The following is a 16082-nucleotide window of genomic DNA, read 5'->3' on the forward strand; positions in this document are numbered from 1 at the left end:
GAACTATCAATTTTTCAACAAATGTCTCGATATTTGTGGGATTGGTAGGTTTAATGATATTAGATATAAGTCGCATATAGAAAGCATTTATTCGGTTGTGAAAAATAATATTGGTGTTGGTATATTCAACATCTATAATACATAATATGTTCTAAACAGATAATTTCAATTTTTTTTGTTGCAACCCGGAAAACGATGACGATGTTCGTTTATCAATTGTAAAAGAAACTGTAACTGTTTATTCTTCATTCTTCTTTTAGTAATTATTGCATTCAATTAAACCAATAACTCGCTCCACTGAATTGTTAACAACAGAAAGATCCTATCATCTATATGTTACTTTCACTACAAAATGTCTTCTCCAATGAAATCATATAGCGAGAATTTTGTGAATGCGGCCATTTTGGGTTTGCAAAAATAATGAATACACAAAATTGTATTATGGATGAAACTGAAGACAAGTAACGAGTTTAAGATCAAACACTAATCTGAAAGAGGGCACAAAACCAATCATTCTTTCTGACCCAAGTGAATGAGAAATAAGAGATGCTAAATAATTCGATTCTGAAGAGTATGAAACACTAACTCCCTAACAATTGTTGAGGTTGACAATTTGGGGATGTCATAAATGATTTAAATCTAAATAAAATCATATCAATTGTAACTTTCGAGAACGATTTCCTGATTGTCAAAGTAAATTCCAATAATTTCTTCCCGATATCCGAGTAAAAAGAGCTACTTCGACAAAAATTTAATTTCGAGCTCTAATAACTTTTCGAAAAGCCGTTTTATGGAAAAATTGTAAGTGGCAGTTTTTGTAGAGCACCTAACTCCCTACATAAAAATATATCGCTCAATGGAATCCGTCCATTGGTGAGCGACCTCTAAATAATAAGTTTTTGGACTAATATTTTCACAGACGTCATTTTTCAGTGCCCTGAAAATAATAAGGGGTGTGTTTCTCGAAAAAAAGAAAGTCGATTTTTTTGAATCAGTCTAATATATATATATATATATATATATATATATATATATATATATATATATATATATATATATCCAGCGATAGACGCATCGACATATATATATATATATATATATAAATATATATATATATATATATATCGCAGGGGGGTTCGTGAACCTTCGGGGAGTGACGCCCCCGCGTACCTGAGTCAACATACCTGACCAAGGTTAGCATCCTTGGAAAGGCATCGAATTAGCGAGCTCCTGTAACTAGAAGTAAAACACAGGGCGGTAGGGAGTCTCAGACCGGCTCCTTTCGGAACCGTCCAGAGGTTCGGTCTGTAGGAGGTACGTGTGGGGCAAGCGGCGCACCCCTCCGAGATGGCACCGTAAGGCCGGATCCCGCTTCTCCGCAAGGAGAAAACCCTGGTAATTTGGGTGCACAAACTGTTCACTCCGCTGCCAGAAGGCAACAGCGGGATGGGCGAACACGCTGGACAATGGACGACAACTGTATGGTTATGCGTGCGCATTTTATTGCTGTGGAACTTGCTGGGAGACTTAACACCACCTATAGGCGCCTACTTGTAGAGATATGGAACGACATCTGCCCCGATCGACCGACATATGCGCAGTTACTCTCCAATAGGGTACGATGGATTCTGGCTAACCAAAAACTATCTCGCGCTGAACTAGAGTACATCAAGAAAGGCTGTTTTCCAAGTATTATGCTCGAAGAGACTGAAGATCCACCAGAAACAGGCCGAAGAAAATCGTCTTATGGAATAAGAAAAAGTGGCCTTTTTGTTGGAGAGCAAGAGGATGGCGTGATTGAGCGCTCTTTTGAGGGGAACCTGATGAGGTTTTCGGGAGTGGCAGCAGAGAGCAAGCCTGAGATCCCACGGCTGAAATACTCTAAGATGGCCTACGAACTGGTGAGGAAAGTTGACTCTGTTCTCCCAAAACACCTGACGAGTGTGACGACGCTTGAGGAGCTGGTGGAGGTTGTTTATGCGGGTGCTGTGACGGTCTGTGAAACGCTGGGGCAACGGATTGGTCACCAGCGGGATACACCGAGAACTCCCATGATCCCCCCTTGGAAGTTACGCCTGGAACAAAAAATTACATCTTTGAGAAAGAAGATAGGGATTATTCATACTTACCTTAACTCTGGGGCACCAAATACTAAAGTAGTTAAAGCTGTTAGAAAGGTAGCATCTGGAGCCCGTATCAAACGTAGGGACCCATCTTTCAACGAAAAAATAGCTATTGTTTCCGATCAACTAAAACAAAAAATTAAGGCATTAGGGAACCGTATTAGACGGTATAATGAAAGAGTAAAGCGCTACAAAAATAACAACCTGTTTTTCAAAAATCAAAAACAATTCTTCCGTACTCTGGAGGGCGAGGATGCAGTGGACGCTGATCAATTAAGACCCCAGGATGCCCATGGTTTCTGGTCTGGAGTGTGGTCTCAGCAAGGAGTGCATGACGAGAGGGCGTACTGGATGGAGGAAGCAGAGTCAATTATCCCCAATACAACGATGGATGATATAAAGGTACAACAATTAGATATAGTAGAGATACTTAAGAGCTGTAACAACTGGTCATCTCCAGGTTCAGACAAAATCCACAACTATTGGTGGAAATACTTCACTAATGTTCATGAAAAACTTGCACTGCTTCTACAGGAGACCTTGAACAACCCCTCTCTAGTGCCTAAGTTCTTCACGCTAGGAGTCACATACCTCATTCCGAAGGGTGGCGATAGAAAAGACCCTAAAAATTACCGACCCATTACATGTCTACCATCGGTTTATAAAATACTTACGGGCGTCCTCACGAAAAATATTAACAAGCACCTAAGAGAGCACAATCTGATGACTGAAGAGCAAGGAGGCTGCCGAGCCAGGACAAAAGGCTGCAAGGAGCTTCTGGTCATGGACCACATCATCACCAAACAAGCGCGAAAAAAGCTTAGAAACATATCCGTGGCCTGGGTGGATTATAGGAAGGCTTTTGATTCCGTTCCCCACACGTGGCTATTGAAGGTCCTGGAGATGCATGGAATATCTAAAAAGGTAATTGAGCTGATGAGACACCTTATGAAGAACTAGAGGACCTCACTCAACATGCGATCGGGAGGCTCTATGATTAAAACAGGGCCAATAAAAATAAACCGGGGAATATTCCAAGGAGACACACTGAGCCCCATTTGGTTCTGTTTGGCACTCAACCCTCTCAGCCTAATTCTCAGGAAGACTAAATATGGATATGTAATCAATAAGAACAGACAAGTTTCTATTAACCACCGCTTTTTCATGGATGATCTGAAATTATATGGGGCAAATTTCGAACAACTTAAGAGAATGCTAGAAATAGTGGCATCCTTCAGTGAGTCAATTGGAATGGAGATGGGAGTCGAGAAATGCGCGGTCCTAGATGTCAGAAGGGGACGAATTCAGGAGACAGAGGAAGGAGCAATACTAATGAATAACATCACGATACCTGCCTTGAGTGAGGATACCCCATATAAGTACCTAGGAATCAAGCAAGCACTTGAAATAAAAACACCAGAGATGAAGGAATCTTTTAAAAAAAAGCTTCTGAGCAGGGTCGGATTGCTTCTTAGAGCTAAGCTCAACTCCAAATCTCTCTTCACAGCCATCAACATTTGGGCGATCTCAGGCATGGCTTATTCATTCGGCATCCTCAACTGGTCATTGACTGACCTCCGGGGTCTAGATAGGGACATAAGATCTATGTTGACGAAATATGGAGTACACCATCCCCACTCCTCGACTATGAGACTTTACCTCCCCCGACATCAAGGGGGGAGAGGACTGCTGAGTTTGGAGGACGTCCATGGGAAAAACGTGTGTGACTTAAGACAGCACTTCCTGAGGAATAACTCACCTGTGTTCAGGGCTATCCGCGAGGCAGATGACAGAATATCAGCATTGAAGCTCTCTGATGCGGAGTATCAGGTCCCCAGGTGTACCGAGGGAGAACGTATTGAAGAGTGGAACTCCAAGGCCTTACACGGCAGGTATCCGGCTCACCTGAAAAGTGAAGATGTGAATAGGGTGGAGTCCCTAACTTACCTGCGGGCTGGGTACCTGTTTCCAGAAACGGAAGGGAGACTCCTCGCTATACAAGATCAGGTGGTACCCACTAGAATGTATATGAAACATATTGCCAAGCAAGCAGTCCCATCCGACAGATGCCGAAAATGCTCTCGAGCAGCCGAATCCATCCAACATATTACCTCCTCATGCCCGATTTTGGCTCCCAAAGATTATCTCGATAGGCACAATTCAATGGGAAGGATATACCATCAACATATTGCTCTGAAGCTTGGGTTGCTGCATGATGAAATACCACAACACTTATACCAGCCGAAAACACTCCTGCAGAACCAGCGCTACAAGTTGTATTGGGACGCAACGCTTATAACCGACAGAGGGGTTGCGCACAATAGACCGGACGTTGCGCTCTTCGATAAGGAGAAAGAAACATGCCTGCTGCTGGACTTCACGGTTCCAGCGGACGAGAATCTAGCGAGAGCTTACTCGGAGAAGATAACAAAATATCATGAACTCGCTTACCAACTACGTGAGATTCATAAGCTTAAATCCGTTGGTGTGCTCCCGTTGATCATTTCAGTGAATGGTCTGGTCGAAAAACATCTGCCCGAAAACACTGAAAGACTTTGTCTGGACCGCAGTGTTATATCGAGTTCGCAGAAACAGGTGATGCTGGGTACGGCGAGAATGGTCAGAAGGTTTCTCCAAGGTCCGTAGCGGCTGCACATGCTTTGGCGAAAGCCCGGCGGGTGCAGCATTTCCTCCCGTTCAATACGGTGCTATAAAAAAAAAAAAAAAAAAAAAATATATATATATATATATATATATATATATATATATATATATATATATATATATATATATATATATATATATATATATATATATATATATATATATATATATATATATATATGACTAAAGTCGAGTTCCGGGACATTTCCGATCAGCTAACGGCTAGTTCCAAGACAATTGTATAGTTCCGGGACGGTCTTGGAATCGACATTATGTCTAATGTTGACTTCCAGGACCCAAATATCAGTTCCAAGACAGTCTTGGAATTGATATTATGACTAATGTTGCCTTCCAGGACCCTAATTAGGGTAATATACTGCTTACTTCCAGGACGGTCTTGGCATTGTAGTTTTCAAATATAGAAATATGTATTTCTCACGTTCAATTAATCCCAATTGCGTTTTTTCAAATTTCTGCAAATCAGAAACAATGATCACCTGCAAAAAAGATTGGATACGTTTTATCATTTCGTTTTATAGATCTCTGTATTGTGCTTTATTCTCTTCCCAGTATTATAACCAGAAATATCTTTAAAACCTAAGCATTTCCATTTACACAAGGAATGAAAATGGTTTTCTCATATATGTGAAAGCACTAGAGATGAAATTTTTTCAGCAAAGTTTGTCGATTGTGATATGAAAGCTTTGTGCATGGCAATTTTGCGAATGTTGATAATCACGAGCCATGAGGCAAATGATTTGGAAAAAAATGTCATGGGCGAATGGAGGACAAATACGTTAAAGACTCCATCTTAAATTTACTGATATATGCTAAATATTAATTTCCTAAGCTATCATGAATTCGAGAAATGTCAAAAATTTTATCATACAGGGTGATTTATTGGGAAATTCGCATACAATCATGGTATTTTATGGGTCTACCATTCTTCGTAACCATGATACAAACTGGTTCACTAATTTTCTCAATTTTTTGAATTAATTTAAACTTATCAACCACCCCATACATTTTGTGATATTTGATTCGTATATTCAATGTCAGGAGTGCTATCGATTACCATAATAAAAAATTTCTCATTCCAGGTCCGGCTCAAAAAAATTTAATGAGTAGGTTTCGAGTCGAAACAACACCCTGTATATGAATATTTTGAAATCTTGTTCACAAGTTTGGAAAGACTAGACAAATATAAGTGAGATTGAATGTATACCTGTTAGCTTGATTCAAATCTAGATGTTTCGAAATTATTGACAGATAATATGCAGTAGCTTCAGGAGAGTTAATGTTGGTTATCTTCTGTAACGTGGTTTACTCGGAGAAACCTTATCTCGAGCGCCAGCTATTCTTTTCAATAGGAAGAATAGCAAACCTACCAGAGTAGCTGCTAGCCGGAGACAGAGCTCGCTGTTATCTAGGGTGGTAGCGATAACGAAGAAGTCAAAATCGAATTGTGTAAAAGTTTATTCACATCTTCGGAAACTGATTAATGTACAAGGAAGATATGTGTGATATAAAATATGAGTGATTCTATAAGCGAACATACATTCGGGAAATCCTATCCGGTCACGAGCACTTTATGAAATGTATACCGAGTGTAGTGAAAAATTAAAGGTTCAATAAAAATGCGCCAACCAGAACTGACGGAACGAATACTAAGGACTTGCTATACGGTATCGGTATGTAGTTGTATTTCTCCGGAAATGAAACACAATAAGGGCGGATCTGTTCGAGACTTTTATTCGCTACCCCAAGGGCTATACGCACCATGACTGATAGCGAAGAAAAGGTCTATTTTTAGCGCAACTACGGGATTTCACTGAGTACGAGCGGTATCTCTTATTCTCTGCCCCAAGGGCTATAACGCGCCATGACTGACAGAAAAGAAGAGATTTCGGATTCAACACTTATGAACGCGGACAGGGGGGTTGACGGGACTTTCCCTTCAGTACCCCAAGGGCTTACGCGCCATGACTGATAGTGAAGGGAAAAGTCAGACTCGCGAAACAGGGTAAAGAACGATAAAATAGAACAGAAAACGATACAGTACAGCAGTGTCAAAGTTAAAGAAGTAACGGCGTAGGTCTAACAAGGAAACTGAACGGTACAGACGGGGACCTACCTCCTTTGTTTCAAGCACTCGCGGAACTCAAAGGAAAGAAAAGAAAACTAAAAAATTAATTCTAAATAGCACTGATGCAAACACAAAAAAAATTATTCTTCAACGGCGAAAATACGGAAAATTAACTGCATTAAAAGAACTGAATTTAAAACAGAAGTCAGCACGTTAAAAGCGAAAAATCGGAATACTGAAATACTGAAGTAAAGTCAAAGAGTAAGTCGAAGAACTGAAGTAAAAGTGACCGTCGCGGGGGAAAATTTGCTTTTATAGGCAAATCCCCTCTCACGGAAAAAATCTGAAAATTCCAGAATGCGACAAGAATGAAAAACGTCGTCAGCTCCGGTTTATCGCATATCAACAGATGAAAAACGTCGAAATCTTCAACGGCATGTAAGAAAAACAACGTGAAACACAGATAAACGGTTTTTTACATTTACCCTGCCCATCGGAATGAACGTACTGAATATTCGAGAATTAAAATATTTTCAAAGACGGAAATTTAAAACGAAAGAAATGCACTAAAATGAATTCCAATTTTCCTCAGAAGACTGGAATTCATTACACTTCTTTGGCTAAAAGTTGATTACGTTACATAAGTTGTAGATTTAAAAAAAATCAACATGCATATGATGCAGTAGTTGGTAATCTCTCGAAGGACTTAACGGATAATTACAAGAATCTTAAATTCTTCAACAAAAATCATCTTGCATCAATGGAAGTCGAAAGAATCAAAGGAAGTTTCACGGCAAGAGGAACTTCAAAAATTTCACATGAATTGACAATTAATAGGACAACCGGATCGCCTTCATGGCAGTTTATTTTTAATTTATTGATTCCTTAAGACATTTAAAACGTGTAGGATAAGTCAAATGAATAATAAAAAATTAATTTTCTGGAACTTATTCTACGATGAGATTCATCGAAAATCCTGTAAGGTCGTAACTTTTCGCATTCGTTCACCATAAAATAAAATTCTCAAATGTCACCACTCCTTTGGGTCTCCCAATAGAAGGAAATTCTTCGTCATTCTCTTCACTCACAATATTTCTGATTGTGGAAACATTCAACTAAAATATAAGTCGTTAAGATTCAGATGAATCATTATATAAATTCGCTTACATTGAATATGTTTGCTGCGGTCAGATATATTGTAGATATAGGGTGTAGGGTTACCTACTATTCGAATGAGCGAACCTGAATTCTATATAGCACTTCCTGAAACCCTGTCTTCTCTCTTTTTCAATCTCTTTCGTCATTTTTGTGATGTTAATGTATATTAGTTGTGGCAACGGCGTTATGACATTAACGACATTTCATGATACCATCCTTACTCCGTTCTAGTTACAAAAACTTGAGAAAATTATTTTATGGCCAACCGAGTGCTAAAATAAAAGTGAATGGAGTATACTACATACACATTCCTGTTATTTCCAAATTATCAAAACGCATTTCCAGTGGAATGTAAAATGTAATAATGCACCCCGTATCTCGATCAGTGGAAGAGCGGCTTTCCACTGGTCATGGGGTGATTATTTTTAGATGTTAAATACACAATAAGAAGGCCCTCGAAAGGGAAAAAAAATGTGTGGATCCGGCCCGTCGCACGAAGGACAGGTCTTGAAGTTGATATTATTTCTGGGGAGAAGTTTAAATGAAACTCAGGAATAACTTTAACAATTAAATCTATTGGAAAAATAAAATTGGAACTTCTCTACAAAATACGTACTCGGTCGAAGACGACCAACAAAAATCTTCAATTTCTTAAACACATGCAAATAAGCAATAAAACATACTTTCATAACCAAAATCTTGGGTTAAAATTCAACTTCCCAACTTAGCGCTCAATAATAAATCAATACTTTATCAATGAATTTTAGAGGAGCTTTCAAGACTCTGGACGAATAAAAATTGGAACTTTCTACCTTTTTCTGCGACTGCTGTTTGTCTGACGCTGCCGATGAGAACTTTTCGACACCAGACCTTACCCGCACTTATCGGCGAATTCTTTACACTCAACCGAACTTCCCGCACTTTTCCGTCGCAAACGTTTTTCGCTTTAAGATTCCCTATCCAAAAATTCCAACACAATTTTATATCTGGTCTTACTACGAATCAAGAAAATTAACGATCACTCCTCGAATGTTACTTTACTGACTTCCGATAAACTGAATTTAACTTCAAATTATTTCCGTTCTCTTTAACTACCTATTTCCCGATATTCCGTTTCTACTTGAACAAAACCAACAAAACAAAGGACTAGACTTTTCTTTATACTGAACTTTTCCAAATATTTATGAGCCGACCGAGTCTCCGATTCTATTCCGTGATCTACCTATACTTTTCTCTTACTTCGTGAAAACCTATTTATTCTAAGTCCCTTTTCTCTATCTTGAATGACTGACTCTACAAAGACTTATAATTCCTCAACTTATCCGTACCGACTCGAAGGGGTATATTTTCGATAATTTTCAGATCACGTCCCCGGACCGACTTAAAGGGGTATTATTTTTGATCACGCTCCCCGGACCGACTGACTGACTTTTTCTGATGTACTTTTTCCCCGGTCTTTCTCTCCCACCCTATGGGTGGTACCAAAACGTCCCAAAATCGAAATCATTGGACGATCATTCTTGCTGAGTTGAAAAATCAGTGTTCCCAAGCTCGGCGGTTACAAGAAAATTTCGGCTACTTCTAATTCTGAGAACTGTTTTCCTCTCAGGGCCTCCAGACTAATAAATCTTTCTTAATCTACATGACTAACTATTTTCGCTTGTTCCGAAGTCCCTATCACCGGATATTGAAATCAATTAAAGATCTCCTTACTGAGTGTCATGAAAAACATTTTCAACTCTTATCGATCAGGTTATCATTTAAACTCCCGCGACTTAATACCGTCTGATCTCAAGCGCCTCAAAGTATCATATTTCCGCATAATAAATGCCTCTGCAGCACGGCTGCAACAATGTATAAAAAATTCTAGCGATACCTCTTTCGAATTATGCCAAATTTATTCGGAATCTCGTATTCCGATTTATTACAAAAAGAACTGTGTTATTTATATTATAGATTCATCCCCTCATTCTCAATATTTGAAACAGGAAATATTCATACTGTATGCAATTATACGGTATTATATACATGTATTTGATTCTTATACGAAAAAAATTCATAACAAGGGCAGACCTGTACTAAAGCGACTGATACTTGATCTTGATGATATGTCCATTGGGTTTCGAGAAAAAATATGAAATAGGTAAATTTTAATTTCTCAACTTGCGAACTTTCGATGGAAATTCTTAAGTTATAACGTCTTCGGGGCTAGGAGTGGTGACGTCATCGATGTTTTTCTGAATACCGAAATGTCATATGTAATACCAAAGAGAAAGTTCCTCTACTCCCTAAAGCTCTTTTTGAACTATTCATTATATACACATTCGGAAATTTCACTGTATAGGCGTCAATGACGGACGGACCTGGTGAATGTGTATATATTTATGTACAGGGCGAGTCTTTGCTTTGTAAAAATATTTTACAGTAGATTATTAATGAGGTCCTAAGAAAAAAATATTTCATGTACAATATTTTTTACGATTTAGCCCTGATAAAAAGATATAGGTAGATTTTAAAAGAATTGCATGCGATCAAAGTAGCCAATTTTTCGAATTTCACCTATAGTTTTTATTTATGAATGACAAATTACTCGAAAACTATATTCCGAAATTCATTTCATTCGATAAAACCGATAGTGAGAACCTCGGTGAGAACTCAAAATAACATTTAATTATGTTTTTCAACAACCCCTATCTTTTAAACCGAGCCGATTTGGAAAAAATGGTAAGGGAAAAAAGTGTTTCCTTTGACCTCAAGAATCTACTGTAAAATATTTGTACGAGACGAGTCAAAGACTCACTCTGTATATGCTTCCAGCTACTCAGTTTCCTACCCCGTAAAGCAAAAAAATTTTTTATATTGAAAACAGAAAAATAATACAAGTTTATCACAACACAAAAACGAAAATCTAATATATAAAATTCTCGTGTCATAGTTTTCGTTACCGTACTCCTCCGAAACGGCTTGACCGATTTTGATGAAATTTTTTGTGCTTATCCGGTATCTATGAGAATCGGCCAACATCTATTTTTCATCCCCCTAAATGTTAGGGGTAGTCCACCCCTAAATTTTTTTTTGTATTTTTTAGACAAAATTTTTAATTTCTATTTTTTTATGATACAACATACAAAAATACACACAATCCTCAATTTTCACCCTTCTACGATCAACCCTTATTTTTTAATAGCCATTTTAGTAATTTAATCATTAGGAAATTATTTTATATGGCAAAACAACGTTTGCCGGGTCAGCTATCTATGAGAATCGGCCAACATCTATTTTTCATCCCCCTAGATGTTAGGGGTAGTCCACCCCTGAATTTTTTTTTGTATTTTCTAGACAAAATTTTTAATTTCTATTTTTTTATGATACAACATATAAAGAACATACAATCCTCAATTTTCACCTTTCTACGATCAACCCTTATTTTTTAATAGCCATTTTAGTAATTTAATCATTAGGAAATTATTTATATGGCAAAACAACGTTTGTCGGGTCAGCTAGTATAATCTAATACATATATAAAATTCTCGTGTCATAGTTTTCGTTACCATACTCCTCCGAAACGGCTTGACCGATTTTGATGAAATTTTTTGTGCTTATCCGGTATCTATGAGAATCGGCCAACATCTATTTTTCATCCCCCTAAATGTTAGGGGTAGTCCACCCCTAAAATTTTTTTTTATTTTTTAGACAAAATTTTTAATTTCTATTTTTTCATGATACAAAATGGAAATTATTTATATGGCAAAACAACGTTTGCCGGGTAGCTAGTAATCTTAATATAATGGTTGTTCATTACACTGGGCCTGTTCCGATATTGCTGGTTTTACTGGCCCGCAATCGAATAACAATAGAACTCGAACGACTAGGCCAATAGGCATCGTCTCTGAAATACTGACAGTACTGTTCAGGAATATCGGAACAGACGGACTGTGGAATGAGAATAGGGCTTCAGGCGTTGCTAGAGAAGCTTCTTCATCCCCAAAATTTGAATGTCTGAAATATTTGGTTAGAGAGGAAGACTCTGCATTAACTATTTTTTTATGTTTGTAACTTGAAACATTTCTCCAAATACAATGCTGAATTGACCCTTCGTACATTGGAAAATCAGGCTTTGTTTTTTTAGGGAATGGAAATTCTTTTAAAAGATCTTCCGTAAATTTGCACTTTATTTTTTTATTATCCATCTCAAATTTTCTTGAGAAAAAAACCTGAATTAAATTCAAGATTTTGACGGATATTTCGACGGACGTTTTCCAGTGACGGACTTCTTGGACGATTGACGGACTGTCCGTCACAATGAGAGACATCTGGTCACCCAAAGTTATGGATAATGCACGATGATACAGTATTGCATATCCATTAGTGGAAGTACACAAACATAAAATTTCTGATTGTACAAATAAGATTCAGTCCTGAACACCCTACCAATGTTCAGAAATTTATGGATGCTCGAAAATGATATATCCAGTTGTCGTACAGAAAAGTATAATTTCTAGGAACAGATATTTCGATACATTTCTGAATATCCAAAAGTTGTTCAATAACGTACGTATATGGATGTTCGACGGACGTCCCTTATTGAAAGTGCATTGGGCTTCCTATGGATATACAGGAATGTACAATTATGGAGAATTCTTGTTGATCCAAAAATGTACATCCACTGGACGTACATTAACGTACAATTGCTTATTGTAGAAATAAGATCCTGTCCTGTACATCTTACGAATGTTGAGAAATGAATAATTATTGATGCTCGAAAATGATACATCCATTTGTCGTACAGAAAAGTACACTTTCTGGAAACAGATATTTAGATCCAGATACGAACTTCCAATAGATGTACAATCATGAATAATTTACGTTGATCCAAAAATGTACATTGTACATCAACGTACACTTTCTGATTGAACAAATAGGATCCAGTCCTGCACATCCTATGAATGTTTGTTGAGAAATATAGGTACAATTATGGACCCTCGAAAATGATACATCCAGTTGTCGTACAGAAAAGTACAATCTCTGGAAGCAAATAATTGACATACAAATCTGAACATCCAAAAGATTCACGTTAATCCAAAAATATTGCTGAATCACCATGCTGATTGTAGAAATAAGATACGGTCCTGTACATCCTACGAATGTTGAAAAATGAATAATTATGGATACTCTAAAATGATACATCCAGTTGTCGTACGAAAAAGTACAATTTCTGGAAGCAGATATTCAGATCCAGATCCGAACTTCCAATAGATTTACAATCATGAATAATTTACGTTGATCCAAAAATGTACGTTGAATGGACGTACACTAACGTGCAATTTACGATAGTACAATAAAGATCCAGATTTGTGTATCCAGAAGATGTCCAATAAGAAACGCATATAGATATTTGTCCAACATCCCTTATTTAAAGTACAATTGACACCCATAAAACGTCCATTTATTAACGTACAGTAAAGGTCCAGAAATGTACATCCATTGGACTTCCCTGTAAGGTCCGTGGATGTTTGTACTTCATTTGGATTAAAATGGACGTCCATTGGACGTCATATGCTGTATGGAAAGCTTGTTGGAAAGGCCATTTAATTTTGTGTAAATTTTGGGGATAATTGTGCTTTTTGAAAATTTGATGTTCAGGGTGTTTTACAAGATGTGAAATAAAAAAAACTCTCGGTAGGGACCCGCGCTATCAAAAAATCATTATAATTGAATCATCGTCATTGTCCAATGCTTATTTGTTGACATTTCCATGAAAATCTATAAAGGTGTTCAAGAGTTATGCCGACTAAAAGTTTTTGATGACATACTTACATAAAACATCTCTCGAATGAATATACTCAGGACATATTTCGAAAACTGATTCAGACTTCCCAAAATGTCCTGCATCTGCACTGAAAGCTCTTGCAATTATCCGTAAACCACCCTGTTTCCTTTCTACTTTCTTCGTTCGGTTCAGGTATATCAACCCATTTATGCATGAGAGAGATGGTTTTTGAACATATAAAATGTTTAATTCCCAGGACATTCCTGCAGATGCAGTTGTAACATTAGGAAGTTGTATATTATGTGTCAAGGTAAGAATGAATATCCGATACGAGTGAATCATCATTATGGAATTTTTATGCTAACCGAGATACATATTAATATACTTTCCACGCCACGCTAAATATTGAATCATTAATTGAAAAATGAAAATAACATTCCGAATACTCCAATGAATATGATAGATCATCAAAGATTTTATTCTCTATGTTTCCGAATGTATTTCCTAATGTTCATTACGTAACAAGTGATGGTATGAAATTCAGTCAAATTGCTTTCGGAATCAGGTGCTGCAATATTTTATTATGTATCACATATCAAGTGATGGCATGCTTACATGTTGTGATCAAACAATTCGAAACTAGAAGAGCTTTACTTTACAGCAGTCTTGGAGAAAATTCATTTAAACGATTTTGTTAATTTGGGAGAAGAAAAGTTGTTCTACTCTACCCTGATCTATGAGTTGAGCTGGTAAATTTGAAACCCATACTAAGGGAGTTCTATAAAATTTTCCATCTACCAATTCTAGGTGGTGGCCTTCTAGAATTTGAAACTTTTTCAGTAGTGTACTGTATTCAACTAGTCTAACCTAATCTACAGGTTGATTCAAAAATCTGTACCTACACAGCTTTCTGGGGGTGATAGTACATTGAAAAAAAGGTATAGTTTGATGAATAAACTCATGGCCTAAAATGCATATTAGGAAAGATATATACTTCCAAAGTTGATAAAATTAAAAAGAATTCTCCGCATAACTTCTAAACGGTATATTCCACCAGATTGAAATTTCGTGCATAATTGTATTTCTTAAAATACATATTTTTTATTACATTTCTACATTTCTGATATTGTTATAACGGGTGTTTTTAGTGGGTGAATCGTGATTTTTTGCGACAACTTCTTTGGTTGTATTCGTTTTGATGAAAAAAATTGAAGCATTCTATGGAGCGAAGAAAATTACATGAAGAAGGTACCTACTCTTATCCAAATAAAAAAATTGAATCGTTTTCGAGATATTTGAGTTTATGTAGTCACATGATGTTGTCATGAACATTGTTGTAGTTGATTTCTCGTGTGGTTTTTCTGCTTATTTTTTGCTATTTTCAACTGGGATTTTAAGAAATGGAAGGTTATTCGTTCTCTGAACAAACTGATAAGCTTTTGACGCTTGGCGAGTGCTTCGGAAATGCAAATGCTGCTGTAAGTTTTATGCAGAGATGCTTATATCATCGACAAAATTCAGAACAGAATTGTTCATGGCCTGCTAAAATATCGTCATCGATGAATCTTGCGATGAATGAATCTGCTGACATCATGTGACTACAAGAACTCCAATATCTCGAAAACGGTCCGATTTTTTGTATTTGGAGAAGATAGGGTGACCAGACGTCCGTCATTGTGACGGACAGTCCGCCAATAGTCCAAGAAGTCCGTCATTGGAAAACGTCCGTCAAAATGTCCGTAAAAATCTTGAATTTAATCTTTGACTTAATAATCAATGATTTAATTCACTATTTTTCGTACCTTAGCCGGAGTGTAAACGTCCCTAGATAAATCTCATAGTGGACGTCTTGGCGTTAAAAAGTAGATACTGTGAGAATTTGAACTTTGTAGTCTTCTCAATAATATTTAAGATCGATAATAAAAAAGGTGCAAATTTGCAGAAGATCTTTCAAAAAAATTTCCATTCCTTAAAACAACAAAACTTGATACTGCAGTCTAATGAACGAAGTGTTCGGGCCAATTCAGCGTTACATTTAGAGGAAGAAGAGATATCATACGGTATATTTGAAGTGACGAATAGAAAAAATGGTTAATGCAGCAGTGTCTTCATCCCTGACCAAATATTTCAAACATTCAAATTTTGGGGATGTAGAAGCTCCTCTAGCAACGAATGAAGCTCTGCTCTCATTCCACAGTGAGATGCAAAACCATTGTATTAATATTATAATATTTTCGTTTTTATGTTGTGCTAAGCTTTTATCATTTCTCTGTTTTCAATA

At 37.1% G+C, this 16082-nt stretch overlaps 2 protein-coding genes across 2 annotated transcripts; both read left to right on the forward strand.

Annotated features, from left to right (window-relative positions):
* Positions 1–1466: 1466 nt before the first annotated feature.
* LOC123311671 lies at positions 1467–3083 on the forward strand. Its single transcript, XM_044895739.1, has one exon. It carries the CDS (start codon positions 1467–1469, stop codon positions 3081–3083), a length of 1617 nt encoding a protein of 538 aa, XP_044751674.1.
* A 15-nt stretch (positions 3084–3098) lies between these two features.
* On the forward strand, positions 3099–4769 carry LOC123311672. Its single transcript, XM_044895741.1, has one exon. The coding sequence runs from the start codon at positions 3099–3101 to the stop codon at positions 4767–4769; it is 1671 nt and encodes a 556-aa protein (XP_044751676.1).
* Positions 4770–16082: the final 11313 nt, after the last annotated feature.

The sequence above is a fragment of the Coccinella septempunctata genome, chromosome 4, assembly GCF_907165205.1.
Source record: "Coccinella septempunctata chromosome 4, icCocSept1.1, whole genome shotgun sequence".
NCBI classification, from domain to species: domain Eukaryota; kingdom Metazoa; phylum Arthropoda; class Insecta; order Coleoptera; family Coccinellidae; genus Coccinella; species Coccinella septempunctata.

What these genes read in the sequence shown, in the direction of transcription:
- LOC123311672 (XM_044895741.1), top strand. Translation starts at nt 3,099, where the DNA reads ATGCGATCGGGAGGCTCTATGATTAAAACAGGGCCAATAAAAATAAAC.
- LOC123311671 (XM_044895739.1), top strand. Translation starts at nt 1,467, where the DNA reads ATGGACGACAACTGTATGGTTATGCGTGCGCATTTTATTGCTGTGGAA.